Genomic DNA, 27,156 nt, shown 5'->3' on the forward strand with positions numbered 1-27,156 from the left:
GACCATTACACTACTCACCCCTAGTTCCAGATATTTTATAAACCAATTAAATAGTACTGGCCCCAATACTGATGCTTGTGGGATCCCACTGCTTACTTCCCTCCATTGTGAGAAATGTCTATTTATTCCTACACTTTTGCTTCCTGTCATTTAACCAAATTTTAATCCATAAGAGGACCTGTCCTCTTATCCCAAGACTACTAAGTTTACTCAAGAGTCTTTGGTGAGGTACCTTGTCAAAAGCCTTTTGAAAGTCCAAGTATATAATATCTACCTGGTCACGGTTATCTACATGCTTGTTCACTTTATCAAAGAACGCCAAAAGGTTGGTGAAGCAGGACTTCCCTTTGCAGAAGCCATGCTGATTTTCCCTCAGCAGGTCTTGTAATTCTATGTACCTAATAATTATTTCTTTGATCACAGTTTCTACTAATTTGCCGGGGACAGATGTTAGGTCAACTGGCCTGTAATTTCCTGGTTCCCTTTTGTATCTCTTTTTAAAAATTTTTGCTACCCTTCAGTCTTCTGGTACAATGGCTGAATTTAGTGATAAGTTACATATATGTATTAGTAGATCAGCTATCTCACATGAGTTCCCTCTCTGTAAGGACTTGGAAACTTACCGTTTTTTAATTCCCCCAGTAGGTCTAGAACTTCATCTCTCATCACCTCAATTTGATTCAGTTCTTCAGATTGCCTTCCTGAAAATAGTGGCAGTGGCATGGGCACATGCCCCACACTTTCTACAGCGAACACAGAAGGAAAAAAATCATTGAGCTTCTCTGCCATCTCCCCATCTTCCTTCAGCAATCCCTTTGTTCCTTGGTCATCCAAAGGCCCAACTGCTTCTCTGGCTGGCTTCCTGCTCTAGATATATTTAAAGAAATGTTTATTGTTTGTCTTGATGCTTTTAGCAACCTGTTCCTCAAATTCTCTTTTTGCATGCCTAATTGTTGACTTACATTTCTTTTGCCAGAGCCTGTGGTCCCTTCTGTTCAATTCACTGGGGCAGACATTCCACTTTTAAAGAGAAGCCTCTTTACTTTTTATAGTTTCGTTGGCTTGCATTGTGAACCATGCAGGCGTTCTTTTAGACCGGGCAGTGCCTTTCCTAACCTGTGGAATATGTTCTATCTGGGCATCAATTAGTGTGGTTTTAAATAGCTTCCAAGCATCCTCTAGGGATCTGACTTTCTTGTGTTTCCCTTTCAGCTTCCTTTAAGATGTGGTGATGGTTGCCAGCTTAGATTACTTTTAAAGGGAACTAGACATATTTATGGAAGATTTAACTGCTAACCGTGCTGACTAAATGGAACCTCCAGGTTCAGAAGCAGTAGGCCACCAGCCCAGTTGCTGGGCACCAATAGGGGGCTTTCTGGAAACATCTGGTTGGCCACTGTAAGAAATGGTGTGCTGGACGAGAAGGACCTTTGGTCTCATCCAGCAACATTCTTCTTATTTTGTGACGAGCAGGGGATGAAGTCCTGACTTTACTGGTTCTTGTAGGTTATCCGGGCTGTGTAACCGTGGTCTTGGAATTTTCTTTCCTGACGTTTCGCCAGCAACTGTGGCAGGCATCTTCAGAGTAGTAACACTGAAGGACAGTGTCTCTCAGTGTCAAGGGTGTAGGAAGAGTAATATATAGTCAGAAAGGGGTTGGGTTTGAGCTGAGTATTGTCCTGCAAAAGTATTGTCCTGTAAGTATCAAGATAATGTGCTAATGAGGGTATGGTATGTTAATATGGAACCATTGTATCCTGAAGTGATCTGTTAATGTGTGTAATCCAAAACTAATCTGTATGGCTATTGTTGAATGTTGTCTTTGTCTGGAGGTTTTTCAGGGCAGGAAGCCAAGCCTTATTCATTCTTAAACTCTCCTCTTTTCTGTTAAAGTTGTGCTGATGTTTATGAATTTCAATGGCTTCTCTGTGCAATCTGACAAAATAGTTGGTAGAATTGTCCAGTCTTTCAGTGTCTTGGAATAAGACCCTGTGTCCTGTTTGTGTCAGTCCATGTTCAGCCACTGCTGATTTCTCAGGTTGGCCAAGTCTGCAGTATCGTTCATGTTCTTTTATCCTTGTTTGTATGCTGCGTTTTGTGGTCCCGATGTAAACTTCTCCACAGCTGCAAGGTATACGATATACTCCTGCAGAGGTGAGGGGGTCTCTTTTGTCTTTTGCTGATCGTAGCATTTGTTGTATTTTCTTGGTGGGTTTAAACACTGTTTGTAGGTTATGTTTTTTCAAAAGTTTCTCCATCCTATCAGTGATTCCTTTAATAAATGGCAAGAAAACCTTTCCTATGGGAGACTGTTTTTCTTGAGTTTTCTGATTTTTGTTTGGTTCAATGGCCCTTCTGATTTCATTCTTGGAGTAGCCGTTTGCTAGCAGTGCGTGATTTAGATGATTAGTTTCTTCCTTGAGAAACTGTGGTTCACAGATCCGTCTTGCACGGTCCATTAATGTTTTGATTATTCCTCTTTTCTGTCGGGGGTGGTGGTTGGAGTTTTTGTGTAAGTAGCGATCTGTGTGAGTTGGTTTCCGGTAGACCTTGTGACCTAACTGAAGGTTTGATTTACGGATGACAAGGGTATCAAGAAATGGGAGTTTACCCTCAATTTCCTTTTCCATGGTAAACTGAATGTTTGGATGGATATTATTAAGATGGTTTAGAAAGTCCATTAATTTTTCTTCACCATGGCTCCAAATGGTAAATGTATCATCTACGAACCTGAACCAGACTGTAGGTTTGTAAGGTGCTGATTCTAATGCTGTCTTTTCAAAATATTCCATGTAAAAGTTTGCTATTACTGGACTGAGTGGACTTCCCATAGCTACTCCATCAATCTGTTCATAAAATTCTTGATCCCATAGGAAATAACTTGTTGTCAAACAATGTTCTACCAACTATTTTGTCAGATTGCACAGAGAAGCCATTGAAATTCATAAACATCAGCACAACTTTAACAGAAAAGAGGAGAGTTTAAGAATGAATAAGGCTTGGCTTCCTGCCCTGAAAAACCTCCAGACAAAGACAACATTCAACAATAGCCATACAGATTAGTTTTGGATTACACACATTAACAGATCACTTCAGGATACAATGGTTCCATATTAACATACCATACCCTCATTAGCACATTATCTTGATACTTACAGGACAATACTTTTGCAGGACAATACTCAGCTCAAACCCAACCCCTTTCTGACTATATATTACTCTTCCTACACCCTTGACACTGAGAGACACTGTCCTTCAGTGTTACTACTCTGAAGATGCCTGCCACAGTTGCTGGCGAAACGTCAGGAAAGAAAATTCCAAGACCACGGTTACACAGCCCGGATAACCTACAAGAACCAATGAACTCTGACCGTGAAAGCCTTCGACAATATCCTGACTTTACTGCTGGTAGAATCCCAAAGACTGGGTGAATAGTCCCATAGGCCTGTTTCTTGGTGGCAGATATGATTGTTGGAGGTGATATAAATGGGGAAAGCATGTATGAACCTGTAATCGGAACTGTAAACTTAACAGCAGTATCTTTTTTTTGTCTTTATCCAATATAGGCTTAGATTTTATTTTGTGTCTGAGATTAGCTGTGTGTGTGTATATATGTGTGTATCTTTTCTACACCCTTTATGGGATAGCAGCCACATGAACTAAATTCTGTATAGTGGTACAGTCAGTTCTGCTGTTTTCAGCACCCAAGAGTTTGTAAGATGTACTGTTTGCAGATGCTGTTACATTTTGAGGTGTGTCACAGCTCGTTTCCTTTCCTGCATATCAATTACACAGTCTGTAGTTTTTTACTGTATCTCATCTGCTTTCTTTAGTATTGAGTATAACTTGAGTAGTTTAGGTGTGACCATTAAAACAGCTTAGAAATCAGCTTCTCTGTTTGATTAAATGTATGGAAAGAAAATAATTGGAATATTAACTCTTTCACCAACAGCGCTTTATCCAATACTTAGCATCTCGAAATACACTGTTTAATCTAAACAACTATCTGGATAAAAGTGCAATGCAGGGTAAGGATCTTTTTTTTTCTTCTTTGGAGAGGAAATTTGCAGTATGTATTATAATTGGATAGACTAAAGAAATGCTGGGAATTCAACTATATTAAGTTGGTCTGTTGAGCTGTTCTCTATCATATTACTCCTTAATTTGCCTATCCTGTAGTTTCATGTGTGTGATTTGAAATATTTATTTGGAAATGAATTGTATTTGTTCAATATAATTTGCTCCAAAGAAAGAATGACATGGAATGCACTCTTTAGGCTTCTTTCAGGAATGTGAATGAGTACTGTAAAGTGTATTGCTGCTTATAAAAAAACACAACAGGTTGATTTAATTCACAATGATGTGAAGTAGTTGCAATTAAAACACATTAGCTTCCATCTAAATAGAACCTTTATGCTGTGTAGAAGCATAACAGCCCACTGGCACTGTAGAAATTGTATTTGGAGATGAGAGATACTCTTATTTGGCTCTCTTTGAAATCCTATGAGGATGCAAAGCAATATCGCTTATTTAAAGACTGAATCTGCCCTTACCTGGATAGCCCAGGCTAGCCTGATCTTGTCTGATCCCAGAAGCTAAGCAGGGTTGACCTTGCAAGTATTTGGATGGGAGACCTCCAAGGAGGTTTAACGCATAGTTAAATTGTGGAACTCCCTGCCCCAGGTTGTGGTGATGGTTGCCAGCTTGGAGGGCTTTAAGAGGGGAGTGGACATATTCATGGAGGAGAGGGGTATTAATGGTTATTAGTTAGAATGGATACTGGTCATGCTGCATTCTCTCTAGTATCAGAGGAGCATGCCTATTATTTTGGGTGTGGTGGAATACAGGCAGGACAGTGCTGCTACATTCGTCTTGTTAGTGGCTTCCTAGAGGCACCTGGTTGGCCACTGTGTGAACAGACTGCTGGACTTGATGGGCCTTGGTCTGATCCAGCAGGGCCTTTCTTATGTTATGTTCTTATGAATACCAGGGTCGTGACACAGAGGCAGGCAATGGCAAACCACCTCTGAATTCCTGCCTTGAAAACCCCACCAGGGGTTGCCCTAAGTCATATGTGACTTGACGGCCAAAAAAAAAAAAAAAAAAAGACTGAATCTGCAGTCCTGTTCACACTTACTTTGGTAAATCTTATTTAACAAATGGAATGTCCGTCCAAGGAAACATATATAGGGAGCCCACAGTAATAAATATGTGTATGTCATAATTGTGTCACTTATAACCTCAGAAGTCAGACTTCTTCCCATGGTTCTTCAACGTTGAAAAGCAGTCTTGAACTCCATTGCTACACTCAGGTATCACAATAAACTGTGGTTTTTACAACAAATTCTGGTTAGTCTGATGGGCGGGGTATAAGTAAACCTAGGTTTGTGTGTAAACCCTGGTTCTTCTGCTTATTGCCTCTTCTATACTTCCCACCACAAAAGACATCTACCTTGTACTGCTTTGCTGTGACTAGGTGGCTGCGAAAGGCAACACTGCTCAACAGACTATGGTTTATGAGTTCAGACAGTGTCCATGATGCAACAAAGCACTACCAGTTCAAATTATGAATAACGATCTAACTATATACCCCTGTTTGAATACCCAGTTTGACACTATCCAACAAGCTCTGGTTTCATTGGACTATCTGCATTCGGACTTCACAGCTGATTGATATTTGATCAAACCATTTGTAACATTTTACATCTTTCTGAGACCCCTTGTATGTAACACCTTGTAATGGCACCTCTCCGTGGTGTTCTGAGAGGATGTATGTTATGCTGCCTCCTTGTCTTCCTTAGCATTTCCTACTTATTTTCACTGTCACCAAAGGCTCTCACCTTAGAAATCTTAGTTGGATCCAAACAACAGGATGACTTAGTTATATTTGGTAGAATGACAGAACAGTCAGTGCGTGGGGATGCCTGGCTCTGAGGTAAAAGGAGATTGATCCTTTACTCTAAATAAAACAGTTGTTTTCACTTAAACATAAACAGAACTTATATAGAAGTATAACAACATAATGGTTTTAGTATCATTCATAAGCATAATGGTTTCAAATAGGTATACCGTATATACTAGAGTATAAGCCGACCCGAATATAAGCCGGGGCATGTAATTTTACCCCAAAACCTGGGAAAACTTATTGACTCGAGTATAAGCCTAGGGTGGGAAATGCAGCAGCCCTAACATGCGTTCCCCCGCCCCAGCCACACCCCCTCATCCTTCGCCATTCGAACGCTCCCCCTCGGTGTCGGGCGCCTCCATTCTTCCCTCCCCCTTCTCCTCTTCCATCCTCGTTGCTCCGTCTTTTTTTGCCCTCAGCGGCAGCGGCCGCTGGAATTCTCTGAGGAGGAGGAGGGGGTCGGAGGCGCCCCTCCCCCACGCTGCTTTCCCGCCTCATAACCGCCGAAGCCCCCCCCTCCCAGCCGCCGTCACTGAGGGGGGGCTCGCCAGTCCGCCCTCCCCCCGAGGGACCCTCCTGCGCCCCCTCGCTTTCCCCCCCACCTGTGAGGCGGGCGCGCGGCGCATGCGCGGAAGATATCAGCAGTCATTGGACCACCTACAGAAGCTGCAGGCGCCCGCAGATGAGCGGAAGAGAGCGGAGAACACTTGCACTGCACCTGAGAGCAGGTAAGTTGGACCCTCATTCGAGTATAAGCTGAGGGGGGCTTTTTCAGCATTAAAAATGTGCTGAAAAACTCGGCTTATACACGAGTATATACGGTACTTCTTTCTCTAAAATTCCTTAAATAGACCTAGCCACAGAGGCTTATTTTCCTCACTTGCCACTTAGGCTAACAACTTCATCAAGAATACAGATTTCTCTCAAACTCCACAGCATCTTACTCAATCTCTTCACCACCTCAACTCTCTTCTTCACTCTCACACCCCAACCCTCTCTCCTAACCAGTCAACTCTGCCCCCTCAGGTACAGCTCCAATGCAGTCATAACACACTTCAGCCACCTATCCACTTAAATCTCACAAAATATTTACATAGGAAAACACTACACCATTGTTTGTTGTAATGTATGAATCCAGCCAATGGGTCAGCTCAATCTGGATATTGTTCCAAATGATGGTTAAGGAAACTATGTGCTTGATGTATTCACTGACTTGACAAACAGCAGTTTGTTGTTGACCAGAAAACTAGAATCAGAGACCATGGTTTGCTTTAATTATGGTCAGGCTAATGTCTGAATTGACAAACCATGAATATAGTCAGTACTCTGCTTAAAGATCAAGCCGCACCACGGAGATGATAGTGAACATACAGAGCTCAATGATGAGAGGACCAAAAATGGAGGTAAACAAGTAGCTGTAAACTGTGGTTTCCTTGTTCATATATTTTTGGGAAACTTGAACCATGGTTTGGGTTCTGTGCTTGGGTTAGAGCAAGCCATGGTTAGCTGCGATGTCTGAACTGAACCAATTTGTTTACTTCTATTAAGAGTAACAGTTCGATCCTTTGCAGAGTTAATCCAGTCTAAACCCAGTGATCTCAGTGACTTAGGCTATAGTGACTCTACATAGAATTGCACTGTTATGGTGTGTAGACTTCAATGTGTTGGTTTGTATTAGGATCCTATTTTTAAGTCTGGTTATTTTTAAATACATACACTATGGTTGAAATAAGTAACCAGTTTAAAACGACATCTATAAGTGGTGTGTGTGAGTGTCTGAGAGAGAAACGATGAAAATTTATCTTCCTAGTATAATGGCCCATGATAGTGTTAGTTGTTAAATGATCAGTTTATTAGTAATCTTGCTATATTGGCTTAAAAACCAGGCGAAAGTAAATCATATCAGTTTAATTACAAAGCATAAGCTGCAAGAGTTTTACAAATTCTATCCATATTAATCGGAGATAGTATCACCATTCAAAGAAATCTCACCTAGTTGCCAATTCCTAAAAGAATGATAGTTGTACTGGAAACTCCACATTTGTGTAATTATGGTAAAAGTGAGAAAGTGGCACTCTGCAAGTAATAAAGTGTGTGATTCACACTGAATAAAATTTGACAGTCATGGTAGAAAAATGTCTGAACTCTTTAACTGGAAGAGTGTTTTATTTCCAGGCTATGATATGTCTACCTTCATCAGACGATACAGCAGATACTTGAATGAAAAAGCACTTTCTTACAGACTTGTAGCAGTTGACTTCACCAAAATGAAAAGAGGGTGAGGATTTCCTTGGTGGTATTTTCTTGCTGTTCTGTTCCTTCAAGTTGGGGCCTGCATAGAAGGTGGGAAGGTTAAGCTATTTGGGTACCGTATATACTCGCGTATAAGCCGAGTTTTTCAGCCCAAAAAAAGGGCTGAAAAAGCCGAACTCGGCTTATACGCGGGTCAATACGGTAGAGGAAGGAAGGAAGAAGGGAGGGGGGGACTTACCTCCGCCGTCTTTTCCTGGCCGGGAGCGGCCTTTAGAGGCGCCCTGTGGCCGCGAGGAGCCCAGCTGCCCCCGCCGCCTTTTCCAGGCCGGGAGCGGCCTTTAGAGGCGCCCTGCGGCCGCGGGGAGGCCGCCCAGCCGCCCCCGCCACCTTTTCCAGGCCGGGAGCGGCCTTTAGAGGCGCCCTGCGGCCACGGGGAGGCCACCCAGCCGCCCCCGCCGCCTTTTCCAGGCCGGGAGCGGCCTTTAGAGGCGCCCTGCGGCCGCGGGGAGGCCGCCCAGCTGCCCCCGCCGCCTTTTCCAGGCCGGGAGCGGCCTTTAGAGGTGCCCTGCGGCCGCGGGGAGGCCGCCCAGCCGCCCCCGCCGCCTTTTCCAGGCCGGGAGCGGCCTCCAGAGGCCCCCTGCGGCTGCAGGGAGGCCGCTACGCCGGCCCCGCCGACAGGAGCCCAGAAGGAACGGTAAGCCTGCGCGCGGGGGGGGGGGTTTATAAGCCGACCCTCGGCTTATACCCGGGTGCCTAATTTTTCCCCGTTTTTGGGGAGAAATTAGGCACCTCAGCTTATACATGGGTATATACGGTATATCCCTTTCCAGGATTTCCTAAGCTCTCAGGCCAGTTTTCTCTCACCCCTCCCTCATTCCAATCACCACCACTTAAAACTGACCGTGTGCAGCATTTCATGCTTCCAGGAACATGTTCCGTCTTCATCAGGCCACTTTTGATTTGTTTTTCTTTGTGATTAATTTAAAACGTCCCTCCCCCTCCCACACAGGGAGCCCCTCAGGAGCATGGGCTAGTCACAGTTCTCTCTGAACTCTCTCAGCCCCACCTACCTCACAAGGTGTCTCTTGTGGGGAGAGGAAGGGAAGGCGATTGTAAGCCAGTTTGAGACTCCTTTTGAATGATCTTGTCAGGGATTCAAATATTTGTTGAGACAAACATATCAAACTTGATGAGCAATTTGAAAAATACTGGTTTTCATGCAGCTCAATTCCACAACACGTTAATTCAAAAGAAAGTCCCACTGACTTCAGTGTGGCTGACTGCGTAGCCTTTGCATGGTAGTCTGTAGCTTGGCTTGGTGCCCTCTGTTTGTATCCTTCTGATTAATCTTTCCAATGCATTCTTTAAAGGATTGATGGCGTAATGAGAACAATGAATACTGAAAAACTTCTGAAAACCCTTCCAATTATTCAGAATCAACTTGATGCACTTCTGGATTTTGATGTAAGCCCTGGAAGTGTCTTTTATTGATCTAATCCAGTTTTGGTTTTTTTGGAATGGGAAAAAATGTGCTGCAATTTCATTCCCTGGTGCTTTTATTTATTTATTTTTTAATCTCTCTGCTTTCTACACAGGCAAACCCAAATGAACTAACAAATGGTGTAATAAATGCTGCCTTCATGCTCCTCTTTAAGGATTCCATTAGGCTGTTTGCTGCCTATAATGAGGGGATTATTAACCTGTTAGGTATGTGGAACGCTAAATAGAAATTCTTTAAACATTTACAAGTGGAGACTCCTGTGAATATGCAGATCTGTTTTTGTGAGTAAATACCTGCTGCTTCCATTCTCCCTTCACTCTCTCATGCACTCGCCCATTCAAGTATTCATAATACTCATATACACCACTACTCTCTCCACCCTCCTCCCCACAAATATGCCACTTGGAGTGTTCATGAATATTCTGTAACATGTCAGCAGCTAAACTAGTGTCTACGGAGGGCTCATTTCACTTGAAGCCAGAGCTGTCTCCAATCGTGGCTGCAGTAGTTTAAAAAATGGCAGTACAGTTTGGCCAGTGATTCTAATGAAGCTTTTGGCTGTGTGTATGAAGTGGTACCTTGACCTAAAGGGCATTTATGTTGGTCATGGAGCTGTGCTCAGAATTTGTGTCAGTGAATATTTATATTACGAGTGTTGTCTGATATGCATGTTTACCTGGGTGGGGGGAATGCCCTAACTTACGGTTGATATTTCTGTGCTGTTAACTATAATCAAGGCATCTATAAGGTACTGGGACATTAGTCTGCGTTGGAGTGTTGATCTCGATCTATGGAAACCACCACCACTGTTGGTGCCCATGTGGATATGCATTCACGTCCAGCGGCAGATTGCTGTTAATAGAGGACGATGGGTGGCATGTAGCAGTTCGCCACTCAATCTGCACTGGTTCTTGTGGTTGCTGTGCAGGTTCCGACACCAAATTATGCATGCGGAGGGCTGATTTCTGAATCAGCTCTCTCAGCCCGGTCTGTAATCATTGCATGGGGATTGCTTTGAATAAGGCACCACATTGTCATTTGCATAGAAAATGTTAGTATGGAGTAGTAATTAAGCATTTTTTAAAGTTTGGAAAACAGTGGCATCTAGCCCAAACACATTTGTGGTCTGAAAGTAATTCCAACAGCCCAATTAAGTTTTAAAAACAAAATGCAGAAAATTCATGCTGAAAAGCATCAGGCATTCCTTAATTATCTTAAGTAGCAGGAAAATATATTGGGTGTTTTATATACTGATACACACTTATGAAACTGTCTTTTAAATGTAAAAGTAGTCTGTCTTTCCAATAGTCCCATTTTTAATATTATCTTACGAATGCTTTTTTCCCCTTTGAATTTCATGCTTCAGAAAAGTATTTTGATATGAAGAAGAACCAGTGCAAAGAAGGTCTGGATATTTACAAAAAATTCTTAGCCAGAATGACCAAATTGTCAGAATTCCTCAAAGTGGCAGAGGTAAATAAATCTGGTAGCATCAATAGAATTTCATTTAGCTCTCTGTACTGGTACAGTAATAAATGCATATAATTACAATTCTCACTTCATAATTTCATATAAATATGGTAATATATAATTGTTGTTGACTGTAAATATCAGGTAAAAAAGGCATATTTAAAAGGGGGTATTTTGAAAGCCTAGTTTTGACTATTAACTTTTATTAACAAATGTAGGCAACTATGTAGGTCCTGACCAAGATTTGTAAACATTTAAAAAGTATTTATTGAAAATAATTTATCAAAATTGTACCAAAGTCCTCTATTTGTGGCTATTTCTAGTAACTAAGAGAGATCAACTCTTCTTACGACAGACCTTGCAAGATCTGCATGTGAAATTCTGCTTATGGTGCTACAAATGGCATTTAGAATTGTACCAGTTCAGAAAGCTCTCCATGTCCTCCTTGGTACCTTAGCTTCTATGTAGACATTCAGATCCACAGTTCTTTCTTTTCATTGTCACTGCATGTAGTAATGTACATTTTTTTCCCTTTTTTGTGAACCCAGCAAGTTGGAATTGATCAGGGTGACATTCCAGATCTTACTCAGGTCAGTGTACATTTCATATTAATTTAACCCAAGTCCTTTGTGATTTTAACAGTTAGTGTTCCATTATATACATCATGAGATTTCATTTCCTTCCATATATGTTATATATGGAAATACACGTCATTTTTCCTGTGAATTGTGTTGTTTGCATTGTAGTGCTTATATTCAGTATCCTCTTCACTTATTTTTTGTCTGGTTTTAGAGAATATTCTTACTGAAGCTTTGAGGTTTTATTTTTAAAAGAAACCTCTGAAATGCATGGGATAGCTTGCTAAGAATTGGGATAACTGTTGCTTTGCTGAAATAGTCAGCATTTCCCCCAGTTTAATTGGGCAAGATACAAAGATTTGCTGCACCGCTTCCATATGTCCAGCAGGGTCTGTTTTCTCAGACATCACCCCCCCCCCAATTTCATAGTTTGTTTCATGACAAGAGCAGGGGTGGGTGGGCTGCTGTTCAGAGTCATAAATCCCTCTTGGTGCGTCTAAAATAATTCTTTGGATGCTGGAGTAAGTGTGAATCATTGGTTATGAAAATGGTTTGGTTTGTTATATGTTTCTTGTGCTGATACTCTAGGCTCAGAATGGAAAAATTAAAGGCTTGGTTTAGAAGTGAGTATTCCCATGAAAGAGCCCAGTGGATCTTCAGGCTCTCTCTTGCACCTGACAAACCACTGATGAGAGTTCTAGGTTTGCTGCAAACCATAGTTTGTGACCAAATCCAGAATTCTCAATGGCATGAACTGTGGTTTGAATCCTAGAAGCAAACTGTGTATGGAAACTCAGAAATCTCTGATTAGCAAGCCTAGCCATGCACAAGAGAACAGGAAGATATGAACCCAGACTCCTTCATATGAACCCAGACTCCTTCACCAAATGGCAAACCATGGTTTGCTGTTACATCCGAGCCTAGCCTCAGGCATCTTGCACACAGGTTGCTTTCTCCAGCTTGGATGCTCTTGGGAAGAGGGTTCCCCCCCTGCTGCCCCACAACATCATGATGCTTTTGTGCCCCTCCCAAGTTTCCCCCAGCATTTCCCCCTAAAATCTGCTTTACTCTGATCATTTTAGGGGGAAAAAATTGCAGCAAAGCTGGTTGCTGTGTAGATGGGAAATTGTGGAACTTTCCCAATTCTGCACACATGGGTGCCATTTCCCCTGTCCCCTCCAGTTGCCAGTTCCCCAGAGAGCTTTTTTTAAAAATGTGTATTGTCAAGATCACTATAGCATTACAATGATCTAGTGAATCAATGAACTAGTTCCAGCATTTAAAAAAACAAACTAGCTCTTTTCATTTCAGAATTATAAAGGGGGAATATACATCTTGCACTTCCCCTTATAGCTCTAGAGACTTTTTTAGAGGAAAAGTGGGAGTTAGTATATTGTTTCAATAAATCTTGATAATGTTATATTACTATAGTGCTCTAGCAATACCCAATTAAAAAAAATCCATCCGCTGTGATGGGGGAATGATGGGTATGGGAGGGCTCGGGCAGGGGAAATGTGGAAAAACCCACAACATGGAAGCCTGTTTGCTGCTGCGCTGAATCAGCAGCTGCAGCAGGCAAACCACAGGAAATCATCTTTGTGTGGAAAACCCCGAAGTCGCAGCTATGAAGGGCTGTAAAGGTTGATACATCAAAGACTGCCCTTCAGACAGAATGAAAAATCTTTTATGTGCCAGCTCAGAACAGTTTGATAGTTGGCATTTTCCAGATGATAAGACATCCTGCTGGACGCTGATGGTTTTTGTTACCCTGCCAACGTGTCAGTGCCACACCCAGCTGCTGCACCCCTTTCTTTCTCCCTTCCTGCCCCTTGTATGCTTGGCTTACTTGCGTCCAGGCCTTGCTCCATGCATGTCATCCTGTCAGACCTATCATATCACTCTTGCTCCCAGCCTCTGCAGCTGTGTGGCTCCTTTTGTTCTTTGCCTGAAACCATCCCTTCCAACCAGTCCAGTTAACTACTGTGGCCTTCAGTGTGGGTAACACGGATTGCCGTGTCAGCTGTTCGGGCTTCTTGTCTATGCTACAGACTGGGATTTGGTGCCTGAGAACCCTGTGATTTGCTTTGAATTTCTTTTGTCTGGACACTTTTTTTTTAAGTGAGTAAACATGGCGATCACAAGACGCACACCATGTGCTATAAGATTTATGCATTTGTTTAACCTCATACACCAAGAGTGACTGAATTACTGTGGGGTTGCTCATTTGTTTTGAATTCAATTGGGAAAAGATTGAAATAGGAAAGGATCTTTATTATTAGACTGTCTAGTAAATGCCACTGGAACAGGTTTTGCAAGGTAGAGCTTTTATGTGATAAGCAAACACCTGAATAGCTCACCAAAAACATATCCTCCTTTAAGTTCCTGATGTAAAAACGTCTTTCCTGTAACCTGTGTTGTCACTTAATTTTTCCTTTCATGAGTGCTTTCCATCTTACTTGGGAGGCATAACTGGAGTCTGAGACAAATTCCCTTCTGTATGGTACATTAATGTCTAGGGTGCATCCTTCACCTTTCCTGGCTATTTGTTTTGCCAACTGTATAGTATGCCTTGCAAAGCTTTTCTCCTTTACTTTTTCATCACTAGTACAGGTACTGGATCGCTAATGTACAATTAAGGGTACATTATTTTCTATAAGGTCTTAGCTGAAACCATCACTTTATTTCTTTTTTTTAATTGCTATATTTTGCCAAGTTCAGCTAATTTTTTCCATTGTTGCTGTTCCTTAACATAACTAGTTATGGTGAGTTCTTTGAAGGGATTAGCTCAGGGAGTGTATCGGTAAACAATTTTTTTTTGTCAGATCAGCTAGGGAACACGGGGAACACGGTCTCATTTTACCTGGGCAGAAACCCTGGGAGGCAGGGTGAGTTTGATGTGAGGGGCGGGCTGAAATATCCTAACTCAACTTTGTTCTGCTTGGGGCCGAGCTAGACACAAGGGCAGGAGATCTTGTTATCACTTCTACTTTTTCAAAATGTGAAATTTTCGTAGTAGGTGAGGGGGAGGGGGCAGTTGCACTGGGGCAGCAGAGCCGGGAGGTGGGGTCGTTTAACCCTTTCCCTTCCTTCCACACTATCCTAATTTAAATTATTTCCCCTCCCCACCAGATGTGTAAGGTGAGTGTTTTATTGCATCTATTCTGGTTGTCTGTCTAAACTGATATAACAGATATTTTTAAGGCTGTTTTTTAATGTAAGCTTTGATGCCACTGGCACATTTATCGTAAGCTCCTTGGCCTTCCAGGGGAAAGTATGGATTTAAATGAATAAACACTGGCCCCGGGTGGGGCAAACTGTTAGGTACCTTTGAGTTTCCCCGCAGAAGAAATAGCAGCTTGTTGAAGGGAGGGGATTTAAAAGCTGTGCAGGGGAAAGGGTTAACACTCCCCAGTGCTGCAGTCCCAATCTGATCACCCCCCCCCCCAGTGCAACTGCTGTTCACAACTTTAAAAGCTGTAGGATATCTGATCACAAAAGTCTTGTCATGTATCAGTTGGCCCTTTTTCAGAAGAAGAACACTTCAGTTACTCCTGGTGCGCTGGCAATAGAAATGTTTTGTCCAAAACCTTTGTTTTCCTTTCTCTCTTACTTCCCGTATTGCTTTTATTTATAAGGTGTTTATCCCACATGTCAACTGTAAATCATACTCAGTTTGGCTTACAAATACAGTAAAAAAATCTACAATATAGCAAAGCCAAAAACAAGAAAGGTTGAAGGAGCAGCAGCAGCAAAAGTACAGCTGATATTAGCACAGCAATAAGGCTGCAGCCTTAAACACACTTATTAGGGAGAAAGTCCCATTGAACTCAACGGGATTTACTTCTGAGTCTACATGTTTAGGGATTTCACTGAAAAACAGCTATGAGAATAGTGATGATAGCACCTATATGGTAGTAAAAAAAATATGAATGCCATTGTCAGGGAATCAGGTGACTTCACACATCAGTGAATATGCTCTGGAGTAAAACAGTGCAGTATAGTGGGTTAGAGTGTTGGACAAGGGTCTGGTAAACCCCGGTTCGAACCCCCACCCTGCCATAAAGCTTGCTGGGTAGCCTTGGGTCAGCCATTCTCCTCTGAGGCTCCAGGCGTCTTGAGCAATGGGTTATTTTCCTTGATTCATCCGGGGAAGGCAGGACCAAATTCAAACTTCCTGTCTTCCTGGCGGGAAAATAGCCTGGAGCAGCCCAGTTCCTCCTGCCTTCGTATGGGGAAAGTAGGTCTCTGACGTAGCTCTGTGCTTAGTCAGCATAGTTTAGTATTTGTTTCTCTTCCTTCCTGTCTAAAAACTTTATTTCCTATCTTTCCAATCCTCCTTACTCTCTACCCTCCCAACCTTCCCCGTGTGTGTTTTCTACCTCTCGGTGGGGGTTTGTTTTTTGTAAATGGAGGGGATCGGGGGAGCGATCCAAGATGGCCGACGCCATTAAACCCCGGGAGGACGATTTGTTGTCCGTGGAGGATTACCAGCTAGGTCTGGTACAACCTGGCAAAGCTCCTCCCGATTCTCCCAACGGCCGCAATAGCGAGCCCTTAGGGAAAGAAGCGGAGGACGCGCTGGAAAGCGCGGCGTCCGAGCCGATGCAGGCAGCGCCAAAAAAGGCGCGAAAATCCGCGCCAGCCCGATACGGACCCGGGAGGAAGAAACGCGGCCCCAAGCCCGTCGGCTCTTCAAAACTGGTCGGCCACAAGGTGAAAGGGGGAAAGAAGCCTCATTCTTCCCCTATATCTGCGCCAGTGAGAGCACCCGCGACTCCTCCAGTGGCTGTCTCCCCTGTTCCAGTGGATGATCCCTCCAGGGCTGGAGTTGGTAACGTACCCCCCCCTCTCTTGAAGAGGCGGGAATTCGCCATTTTACTCAGCAAGAAGCTGACGATATGATTAATTATGCTTTACAAAGACAATGGCAAGCCTTTCAAGCTTACCAATGCAGGATTCCCCTCCCCTTTCCATGGACTGTTCCCCCCCTCTTCCCCCTCCCATGGGTTCTCCTCCCAATCCCTCTGCTCAGGCCTATACAGACATTACAGGGGGACTTCCAGGCCCAAGTCAGATGAACCCTGCCCAGGTTCAGCCTCAGCCCCCTGCTACAAAGCAGTGGCCCACCAAGGCTGCATTAAAATCTAGGGGCCCAGAAACCCAACCTACACAATTGGAATCTACCTTGTCCACTGAGTCAGATCCAGAATTAGAGGAGGGTGAATTTGATTCCGATGAGGAGTCCTCACACTCAGATGAACAGACTAATAGGCTTTTCAGTGGGGATGACTACCAATCCTTGCTGGCCAAGGCAATTTTAGTCTTAGAATTAAATGAAGAGGACCCCTCTCCTGAGGAAAAGGGGCCTAAACTAAAACAAGGGGTTAAGGAATGTTTTCCTCGTAAGAAAGCACCCCACAATTTGGTACCTTTTCCAGACCTATTCTCCAGAACGGTCAGGGAGGAATGGGATAATCCTTCAGCCACTAAACAGGTGCCTCCGGCAATTAAGAAGCTGTATTCCTTGGCACCACATGCCATGTCTTTACTTAAGGTACCTCTTGTGGACGCACCAGTAGCCGATCTGCAGAATCTGGGCCTGGTGCCAGAAGATGGTATGGGTACACTGAGGGACCAACTTGACAGAAAGTCTGACTCCCTAACCAGGAAAGCCCATGAGGCTGCTGCCTTGTCTATTCAGGCTAATGCAACCATGTCTATTTTTGCGAGAGCCTCCTTTCTTTGGGTCAAGAAATTGATCCAATTGGTTCCTGATGATAACATCAGGGTTATTGGCGGCCTAGGAAGGGTCCTAAGCGCAGTCAGTCTAATGGCGGATGCCTCTTTAGACTCTATTTCCTTCTCCGCCCGTTCCATGGCTTCAATCACCGCTGTCAGACGGGCCCTATGGTTAAGAGCGTGGCCAGCTGACTTCAGGGCTAAAACCACCCTTATGGCTTATCCTATTCAAGGGATAAAGCTATTTGGAGAAAAATTAGAAAAAATCCTAATAGAGACAAAAGATAAAAAACACGTCATGCCCCGACAGTTACGTAAAGAACAGAGGTCTGCTAGTTACCAGCCCTTTCGTTCCTTTCGCCCCTCTAATAGGGGCAGGGCGGAGTATAAAAGAGGATCATGGACCACGAACTTCCGTTCATTCCGCAGAGGCGGCCGGTTTCAAAGACCTCAATCCAACAGGGTTGACAAAGGAGACAAGTTCCCCAAAACTAACACCCAGTGACGCCCAACCCATGGGCATAGGGGGGAGGCTTCAGTTTTTCAAACAGGTCTGGTTGACCTCCAATCCCGACAACTGGGTTTCCAGGATAATAACCGATGGTTATCTTCTGGAATTCTCAAGCAAACCACGAGACCGATTCATTTACTCCCCGATCTCCATCAAAAGGGAGAAAAGAGACAGAACACTCAGGGCCATTCACCATCTTCAACATATCAAGGCCATCGAGCAAGTACCCATGCAAGAGAGACATCAGGGAGTCTACTCTATATTTTTCACCGTCCCGAAGAAAAATGGGGACTGGAGAGCTATTTTGGACCTCAAATATGTAAACAAAAAGATCATTCGCAAACACTTCAGGATGGAAACGCTCCGTTCTATTGTGGAATCCCTACGTCCAAACACATTTATGACTGCAGTAGACTTAACAGAAGCATATCTGCATGTGCCTATCCATCCGCACCACAGACGCTTTCTGAGGTTTGCAATCGGACAATCCCATTTTCAATTCAGAGCCCTGCCTTTCGGTTTGGCTTCCGCTCCGAGGGTCTTTACGAAAATCCTCGTCACCATTGTAGCGGCCATCAGGCAGGATGGAATCCAGATACATCCGTATCTGGACGACATCCTGATCTGTTCCCAATCCAGAACCCTGTCTCTCCAACATACATCTATAGTAATGCAATCTCTCCAACAGCATGGGTACTTGATCAATTTAAAAAAGAGTTCCATCACACCATCCCAATCTCTGATCCACTTGGGGGTCAGAATAGACTCTCAGACAAACACCTTATCGCTCCCATCAGAGCGAATTTCCAAGATTACCACCTTGACCTCAGCTCTTATCAAATCAAAGTCAGCTTGCCTAATGCGGTTGGCGAAACTTCTGGGACTGATGATCTCGTGCATAGCAGTGGTACCATGGGCACGTTTCCATTCAAGACCTCTTCAATGGTTATTAAGGCCCTTTCAGAAAGATATAACCAGGAAAAGGGACAAACTGGTTCCCCTTACCCACAAAACAAAACAGGGTCTGGTTTGGTGGACACGCAAGACAAATCTGCAAAGGTCCAGTCATTACATTCACGACGAACCATTACAGGTGTTCACAGATGCCAGTCTAGAGAGATGGGGAGCCACATTCAACAGATGCATAGCCCAGGGGCGTTGGTCACCACACGAGACAAAACTACACATCAACATTCTGGAACTAAGGGCGGTCAGACTAGCCCTGCTAGAATTCTCCGAGTCTCTCCGAGGTCATCATGTCCTCGTGAGGACCGACAACACCACTACAAAGGCACACATCAACAAGCAGGGAGGGACAAGATCATCCTCCCTACACCAGGAAGCAGTGGCACTGTTCACCTGGGCACAAACACACATTCGATCAGAGCGGAACACATAAAGGGAGCCCTCAACGTCCAAGCGGACTGGCTCAGCCGCCAGACTGTAGACGAGGGAGAGTGGTCCCTAGAAGCAGATGCCTATCAGCTCGTTACTTCCAAATTCGGCGTACCGTTAGTAGACTTATTCGCCTCAGGCGAAAACAAAAGAGTCCCAAGATTTTTCTCCCGTTACTTCACCAGATGGCGGAAGGAACGGATGCACTCATCAGTCCATGGCCAACGGGACTGATGTATGCCTTTCCCCCACTACCAATAATTCCAAAGGCGCTAAGAAAGATTCAAAAAGAAAGAGCCAAGGTCATATTCATTGCCCCCTTTTGGCCGCGCAGACCGTGGTTTGCAACTCTCCTACAAATGTCAATACAAAAACCATGGAAAATTCCATCCCAATGGGGAACTCTCCGACAGGGGCCACTAGTTCACCCAGACCCCGAGTGGTTTTGCTTAACCGCATGGCTATTGAGCGGGGACTCCTTTTAGATAAGGGTTTCTCACAAGAAGTCACAGAAACCATTATGGAAGCGAGGTGTCCAAGCACCCAGCGCATATACAGTGCTTCTTGGAAAGCTTACGTACGCTGGGCATGGAGAAAAAAGATCGACCCATTGAACCCAGGCGTGCAAGGGGTCCTCGAGTTCCTCCAAGAGGGAGTAAGGCTTAAATTATCAGCTTCTACCTTGAGGCAAATAGCTGCAATTGCTACGGTAATTCCCAACTTAGAGGGGTGTTCCACATCCAGACACAAACATATAGTAGCCTTCCTAAAAGGAGTGTCACAAATCCAACCACCGGTCTCTCACAGGTTCCCCTCATGGAGCCTTAATCTGGTTCTTAACGCACTGACTTGTGCCCCATTCGAACCCTTAGATTCAGTACCCTTAAAGTTCCTGCGCATGAAGGTTCTATTTTTAGTAGCCATCACCTCCGCTAGAAGGATTTCGGAAATTAGGGCTTTGTCTATCAGGGAAGGTCTCTGTGTTTTTCACAGAGACAAAGTGGTCTTAAGATCGGATCCAACTTTTCGCCCAAAAGTAAATTCTTCCTTTCACTCATCTCAAGAAATTAATTTGCCTTCCTTTTGCCCAAAGCCCTCCTGCGCAAAAGAACGCGCCTGGCACTCCTTAGATCTTAGGAGAACGCTTAAAATTATCCATAGAACACAAGAATTCAGGGAATCTGATTACCTGTTTATAGGTATTTCCAACCCAAATAAAGGTAAGCGCATGTCAGCAGCGGCAATCAGTTATACTCTCAGACTCTGTATCATCGAAGCCTATAAAGCCACTGGCACGCCAGTCCCAGAGGGCATAACCGCTCACTCCCTGCGTAGTGCGGCAACCACGGCTGCATTTAACAAACAGGCTCCACTAGAAGAAATCTGCAGAGCAGCAACCTGGTCCACAGTTTCTACCTTTATTAAGCACTACAAGATCAATACATGGTCTTCTGCACAAGCATCCTTCGGACGAAGGGTGTTACAGCAGGTGGTTTAAAAAGTTTATTTCCCACCCGTTTGGGAGCTCTTGAAGGTCCCATTGCTCAAGACGCCTGGAGCCTCAGAGGAGAACGGAGCCTTGGATACCTACCGTGAAGGCTCCTTCTCTCCTGAGGCGAAGGGCGTCTTGCCCACCCAAAAATATATCGGGCATTAGAAGTATCAGGCATTAAAGGTAGCTCTCAGTCAAATAGGATACAGCTTCACGAGGCTGACATTAACGACTGTTCTGATTCCAGTTACTGGATTAGGTTTTCTCTTTGAGGGATGGTGGGTTTTCTTACCTTTCCTATCCCGTATATACTGTTCCAATTATTTATGTTTCTGTACTGGTTGATTATGTTATCAGTTTTCGGTTATAATTACTATCCAATGAGCTAGGTTAGTCGGGAACTGGGCTGCTCCAGGCTATTTTCCCACCAGGAAGACAGGAAGTTTGAATTTGGTCCTGCCTTCCCCGGATGAATCAAGGAAAATAACCCATTGCTCAAGACGCCCTTCGCCTCAGGAGAGAAGGAGCCTTCACGGTAGGTATCCAAGGCTCCGTTCTCTTTTAGCCTGAACTATGTCACACAACTGTTGTGAGAATCAAATTGAGGTGGGGAGAGTGATGTACTCTTTCCTAAGCTCCTTGGAAGAAGGCCAGGATAAAAATGTGTTAAATTAAATAAATATCCCTGGAAATCTAAGAGTGAGAATGACAGTGAGAGTAAGAATGAGAGGTTAGTGTTCCAAAATCTAGGATCCACAGCTGAGAAGACCCAGTTCTGAGTGTCAGCTCTTTTCTTCTGTTTTCATACTAAGAGTAAACCTGAGCCACTGATTTGCCTGCCTGGTGTTACCTCTCAGTCTAACAAAGCTTGCAGGCTGTAGCCCCCCACCCCCAACTTAGGGAGGCTTAATTTCAGATCGCTTGGTAGACTTTTAGAGCCTCCAAAAGGAAGTAGAACAGGGCCACTCAGAGATGACAGCTATCTCTGAAAATATCCACATTTGTCACATTTTGAGGAAAGGTGGGCTATCCCATATAGCTGTATATGGGAGAGTGTGTGCAAGTGTCCAGTAAGATGTGAAAGGATGTAGAAATTGTCTTGATGCTGAAAATATGATGCCTTTTGCTGTGTATATCACATCTTTGGTTTCTCGTCATTCCTGTGCTGTTTTAAAGTTAATGAACTGTGTGAGCTGATTATTCTTGTTTTGCAAGTATGGGCACATTTAACTGAGAAGTAGAGTCCAAAATAACCAGCATCATAAACTGAAAGTTTTACTGTGGGATTGCATGGCCAACTATGACCTTGACCAATGGCTTCCAGATAGATAGCTTGCCTTCAGGCAAGAATCACCATGTTCGAGACACATGCTCCACAGACCGCTTGTGGGTTCTAGAGGATCACCTGCTCCGTATCCAGTGCTGGCCTTTTGGGCCCATGTGAACTGAGAGTGCACCCTTTGCCATGGTCAGCTGCATCTGAAATGCTTACTGTGTACCTGTAGGAAGTGGTAGAGGAAGTAGCTGCTAGACTGTGGAGAGGAAGTCACATGAGTCTCTGGTGTGTTGACTGCAGATCTTTCCCCACAGTGAGCTCCCCCTCATTGGCAGTCTTTAAGCTGTTCAGTTCAGTTTATTTACAGTCATTTGACCAGCAAGGGCAGTCTTTAAGCAGAGGATGGACAAACACTTGTCAGGGATGCTCTAGGCTGATCCTGCATTGAGCAGGGGGTTGGACTAGATGACCCTAGTGGTCCTTTCCAACTCTATGATTCTAAATGTAAAAATATAGTTGAAATTTTACTGTTGTGACCATACATTTGACCAGAATTTTAACTTTAGGCTCCCAGTAGTCTGCTTGAAGCATTGGAGCAGCATCTGGCTTCTCTGGAAGGAAAGAAGACCAAGGAGGTTTCAGCTGCTAGCAGGTAATCGGCAAGCTGGTGGCAGAGTGGATATTGATTCTTGTCTAGTTAAGAGCATCTGTGTAATCAGGAAGCTTAGGCCGTTCTCAGTGATGCGGCAGGCAGAAACAGTACATAAGGGGTGTGTGGCTTCAAGTACGGATGCAAGGCACAATGATGGTTTCTAGACTCACAGATATCCTATCTCAACACACTTGTTGCCACATATCACTAAGGGAGGGGGAAAGAAGCAGGAAGGAGCTTGGTGAAAGAGGGAAGAGCCAGCATGGTGTAGTGGTTAAGAGTGGTGGACTCTAATCTGGAGAAGCAGGTTTGATTCCCCACTCCTCCACATGAGTGCTCTTTGGGTTCTCTGAGGCCAGTCATTTTCTCTTTGTCTGGTGCATTTTACCGGGGGAGGAGGATTATAAGGGGGGAGGAAGAAGCATGGAGGAAAGTCAGGATGCAAATGAAAATAACTCTTATATCCTGGTTCTCGCTAACTTCAGGGGGGCTGCATAGGACTGCAGCCTTAGTGCTCTTTTGCTGTGCGGATTTGGAAAACTGGTTAAAAAAAAAGCAGCCTTGTGGTGCCTTAAAGACTATCAGCTTCAGTTGAAGCAGGCACTGTGGATTCTTCAGGGTTCCCCAAGGCTTTGCTTCTGTTCTTGCTGCAACAGACTATAACATAGCTTCGCTTCTAGTATTTGTGTGATTGAGCTCTGTCTTCCCTTAGCCAAATATCTCAGCAACTTTTGAGGCTTCCTTCTAGTCGGAAGATGATCAGATGATGGTTTCTTGGATGTGCAGTTCTGACAGAGCTTCTTCTATTTTAGAGCGAGCACGCTGTCTAGCGCTGTCTCCACACTTGCCAATACAGGAATGTCCTTCAGCAGAATGGACGAGAGAGAAAAACAGCAGGCGTTGGAGGAAGAGCAAGCTCGACTGCAAGCGCTAAAGGTGCTGCCCTGGGGTTTCTCTGACTTGAACAAGCCTTTACATGGATCTGCTGGTTTAGGAGCCACTAGAGAAACCGATGTGTGCAGCTTGCCTTGTGATTTTAAGTTGAATACTGCCTCTTAATGGAGCTGTATCAGGGAAGGCGGAGAGGTTGTTTTTAACAATTTCTGAAACCATATGGCACAACTGTAATCTTTGTTTATATTGCAGCATGCAATTTTTGTCCTTTCTTTAAAAAATCTGGCCCTGACCTGGATGGCCTAGGCTAGTCCAATTTTTTCAGATCTCAGAAGCTAAGCGGGATCAGCCCTGGTTAGTATTTGGATAGGAGACCGCCAAGGAAGTCCAGGGTTGCTGCGCAGAGACAAACCACCTCTGAACATCCCTTGCCTTGAAAACCCTATCAGGGTCACCATAAATTGGCTTCAGCTTGATTGTACTTTCCACCACCACCATCTTTTTAATGATCTAACTCTTGTCCTGTCACTTTATCTAAATGCTGTGGGTTTCACTCAATTGTTGTTTTACTATTATTGTCATTTTAATGGTGGAACTCCCTTCCTAATGACCCCAGGGAATTCCGCAGGACCTGTAAAAAGAAACTGTTCCGCCAGACCTATAGTTTAGGACAGCTACGATTTTCCATCAATGCTGGCCTCCCTGTTCCCTGCTACTCTCCCTTTTTGTGCTTTTATACTGTTCCAAATACTTGTGGGGGCCTTCTACATTGTCTCAACTATCATATGGGGGCCCACAGCGGCCTTTATGTATCACTAACTGAGCGCCACTTGTCTGTTAATGTATTGATGTTTTATGGAATGTAAAATTGTTTTATTTATACTGTGATTTTATCATATTTTATAGTATTTTATTGTACGGTATTCAATATGTTGTTGGTTGCCCTGAGCCCGACTTCAGCTGGGGATTGAGGGTGAGGCAGAAATATAAATAAATAATTGCTGGGAGCTGCCTCAAAGACCACTATGGTCATAATTGGGGTATGAATCATCCCAGCAATTATTAAAATGACAATAATAGTAAAACAATTGAGTGAAACCCACAGCATTCAGATTAAAAAAACCAACAAAATTAAAAATGTAGGTGCCCACGATTAGATCATTCTGCAAACCAGCAGCAAAATCTAATCATAAAGTGAGAGGCACACACAGAGAAGCAACACACAGCAATGTAACCAAACAAAAAAAAGCCTGGGAAAAATGAGAAGAGTGGGGTTGGTGTCAGTGAAGTGACCTGGAGTGGGAATTCTGTAATCAGGGTGCCTTTGAGCCCACCTGCCTTATTTCAGAGAGGGACGGAGCAGGCATCAGGGCCTCCTTTAACTGTTGGTTAGGTTTGTATGGGAACAGATGGCCCCTTGATTCTTGTGACGCTTGGATCAAGCTTTTAGTGGGCTAATGATTCAATCAGTATTCAGAAGACTGTTCCATTTTCAAGACTCCTTCACATCTGAAGGCGTGGTTCAGCCACTTTCAGGTCCTGCTGATTCTTGTGGAAAAGAGCCAAGCACAGTCTTCCCTACTGAAATCAATGGGACTTGAAAGTACTTAAGTTTTGGGTGTGTGATCTTAAAGTGCTGTCATAAACTGTGAAGTCCTACTGATTTTCATGGGGAAAGATTAAACAGCGGGGTTTGGCTGGATCGCTCTCTAACTGGCAATCCGTAATTCACTATGGAATGGAGAAGTGGGATAATTATACAAGGTAGTTAAGTTGCAGTTTCAGCGTGTTTGCGTTCTGCTCACCAGAAACTCTGGAATACAACAAGACAGCTGCTTCCTTTTATTCTTTTTATATGCTGACCTCTAGAATTATTCGGAGATTTTGCCTAGCTAGAATTGTACCACTTTCCCCCCCATTTGTAACAAAAGACTTGGTTTTTTCTGAATGAATCATGTAATAGAGCGCACTATTTTGTGCTGTCCTCATTGTTCGCAGCTATGATGGGCCAGTTTGGACATGAATTATGGCTGTCATTCAAGTTTTGGGAGTAATCCCTGCCTCTTATATCACATTCAAATGTGCAGGTCAAGCCTGTTTTTGTTTTGTTTTTTGCTACAAAGGGCTATTAAAGGGCAATGTAGCATTTGTATATTTGTTTATTTTAGAATATTTCTACTCCTCTGCTTATGTCCAGGATTCTCAAGGCAGCTTATAGAGAATTAAAAACAAACTACAATCATCAAAATAATAAAATGACTAACACACAATTAAAGCAACCAAATTGGCAAGCCATGGCTTAGGTAAAATTAGTAGAAGTAAAATCAGTTTTGGGTCTTCCTAATAGCCTGGGTAAACGTAAATGTTGTCACATGGGTACCAGGGGAATGGGGGCAGTAGAAAGTACCATCAATGAAATGCCACTAAAGAGGATGCCATTTCTCTGTAACAAAAGGCAGATGGTTTGGCTGCTGCAAAAAACCTCAGCTGTCGTGCAGGTTCATTCGGGAAAGGTGGTCCACTCAGAACAGACGTCCAGTGGCACCTTAAAGACTAGAATGATAGGGTTGGAAGGGACCACCTGGATCATCTAGTCCAACCCCCTGCACAAGGCATAAAATTCACAACTACCTACTTCATGCCCAGAAGGTAGCAACAAAAACCCTCCAGAATCCCTGGCCAATCTGGCCTTGAGGAAAATTGCTTCCTGACCCCAAAGTGGCAATTGGCATTACCCTGGGGCCACGAGAGCCAAACACTGAGCCCTTCCTGTCCTCCCTCTTATGACCTACCTAAGTTCACAGAATCAGCATTGCTGTCAGATGGTTATTTAGTCTCTGCTTAAATACCTCCAAAGAAGGACAGCCCACCACCTCCCAAGAAAGCCTGTTCCACTGAAGAACTGCTGTAACTGTCAGAAAAGTCCTTTCTAATATTTAGCTGGAAACACTTTTGATTTAATTGACTACCAACACTTGTTTCGGCCTGAGCTTTTGTGAGTCAGTGTTCACCATCTGGTCCTTCAAATCATGGGTATAATTTATTCCTTTGTCAAATTTTAACCTGTAGATGCTGCGGGATATGACGTAACTAGTTTGTTACGAAGTAAGGGGTGCTGCGTGTGTGACCCCCTAGAGAAAATTTCAGATGTGGAAGGCCTTCCGCAAAGCACGTTTTAATTCTCTTGCCCCGTATTGCCTTGCCTGACACTTTTTTTTTTTTTGGTAGGAGCAACGACTGAGAGAGATTTCCGTTGTCCCAAATTCAACTTCTACGTCTGCCTCTCCAAGTACTTTATCAGGGAAGAGTGTGAATACCAATGCTGCTGTCGACCTCTTTGCAACACCTGCCCCAACCACAAATAGGTGAGGGGGGGTTTCAGTATCAAAGCAAGTACAAAGAGCCCACAAACATGTGCGGAATTCTTCATGTTAAAAATTCTTGGCACTGGAGCAGACACCCGAGTTAAACGTTACCAACACTAATTGAC

General features: G+C 43.9%; 1 protein-coding gene across 4 annotated transcripts in view; it reads left to right on the forward strand.

Moving 5' to 3' along the window:
- Positions 1 to 27,156, forward strand: part of LOC130486577 (phosphatidylinositol-binding clathrin assembly protein-like) — an 85,198-nt gene that overhangs the window by 33,559 nt on the left and 24,483 nt on the right. For all 4 annotated transcript variants that reach the window (XM_056859878.1, XM_056859879.1, XM_056859880.1 and 1 more), the window contains exons 3-11: positions 3,953 to 4,028; positions 8,081 to 8,183; positions 9,529 to 9,622; positions 9,754 to 9,865; positions 11,026 to 11,132; positions 11,678 to 11,719; positions 22,687 to 22,772; positions 23,585 to 23,708; positions 26,895 to 27,031. In XM_056859878.1, coding sequence (XP_056715856.1) covers positions 3,953 to 4,028; positions 8,081 to 8,183; positions 9,529 to 9,622; positions 9,754 to 9,865; positions 11,026 to 11,132; positions 11,678 to 11,719; positions 22,687 to 22,772; positions 23,585 to 23,708; positions 26,895 to 27,031 — 881 coding nt within the window. The remainder of the gene's footprint in view (positions 1 to 3,952; positions 4,029 to 8,080; positions 8,184 to 9,528; positions 9,623 to 9,753; positions 9,866 to 11,025; positions 11,133 to 11,677; positions 11,720 to 22,686; positions 22,773 to 23,584; positions 23,709 to 26,894; positions 27,032 to 27,156) is intronic.

This window comes from Euleptes europaea, chromosome 13, assembly GCF_029931775.1.
Source record: "Euleptes europaea isolate rEulEur1 chromosome 13, rEulEur1.hap1, whole genome shotgun sequence".
In the NCBI taxonomy this organism is placed as follows: Eukaryota; Metazoa; Chordata; class Lepidosauria; order Squamata; family Sphaerodactylidae; genus Euleptes; species Euleptes europaea.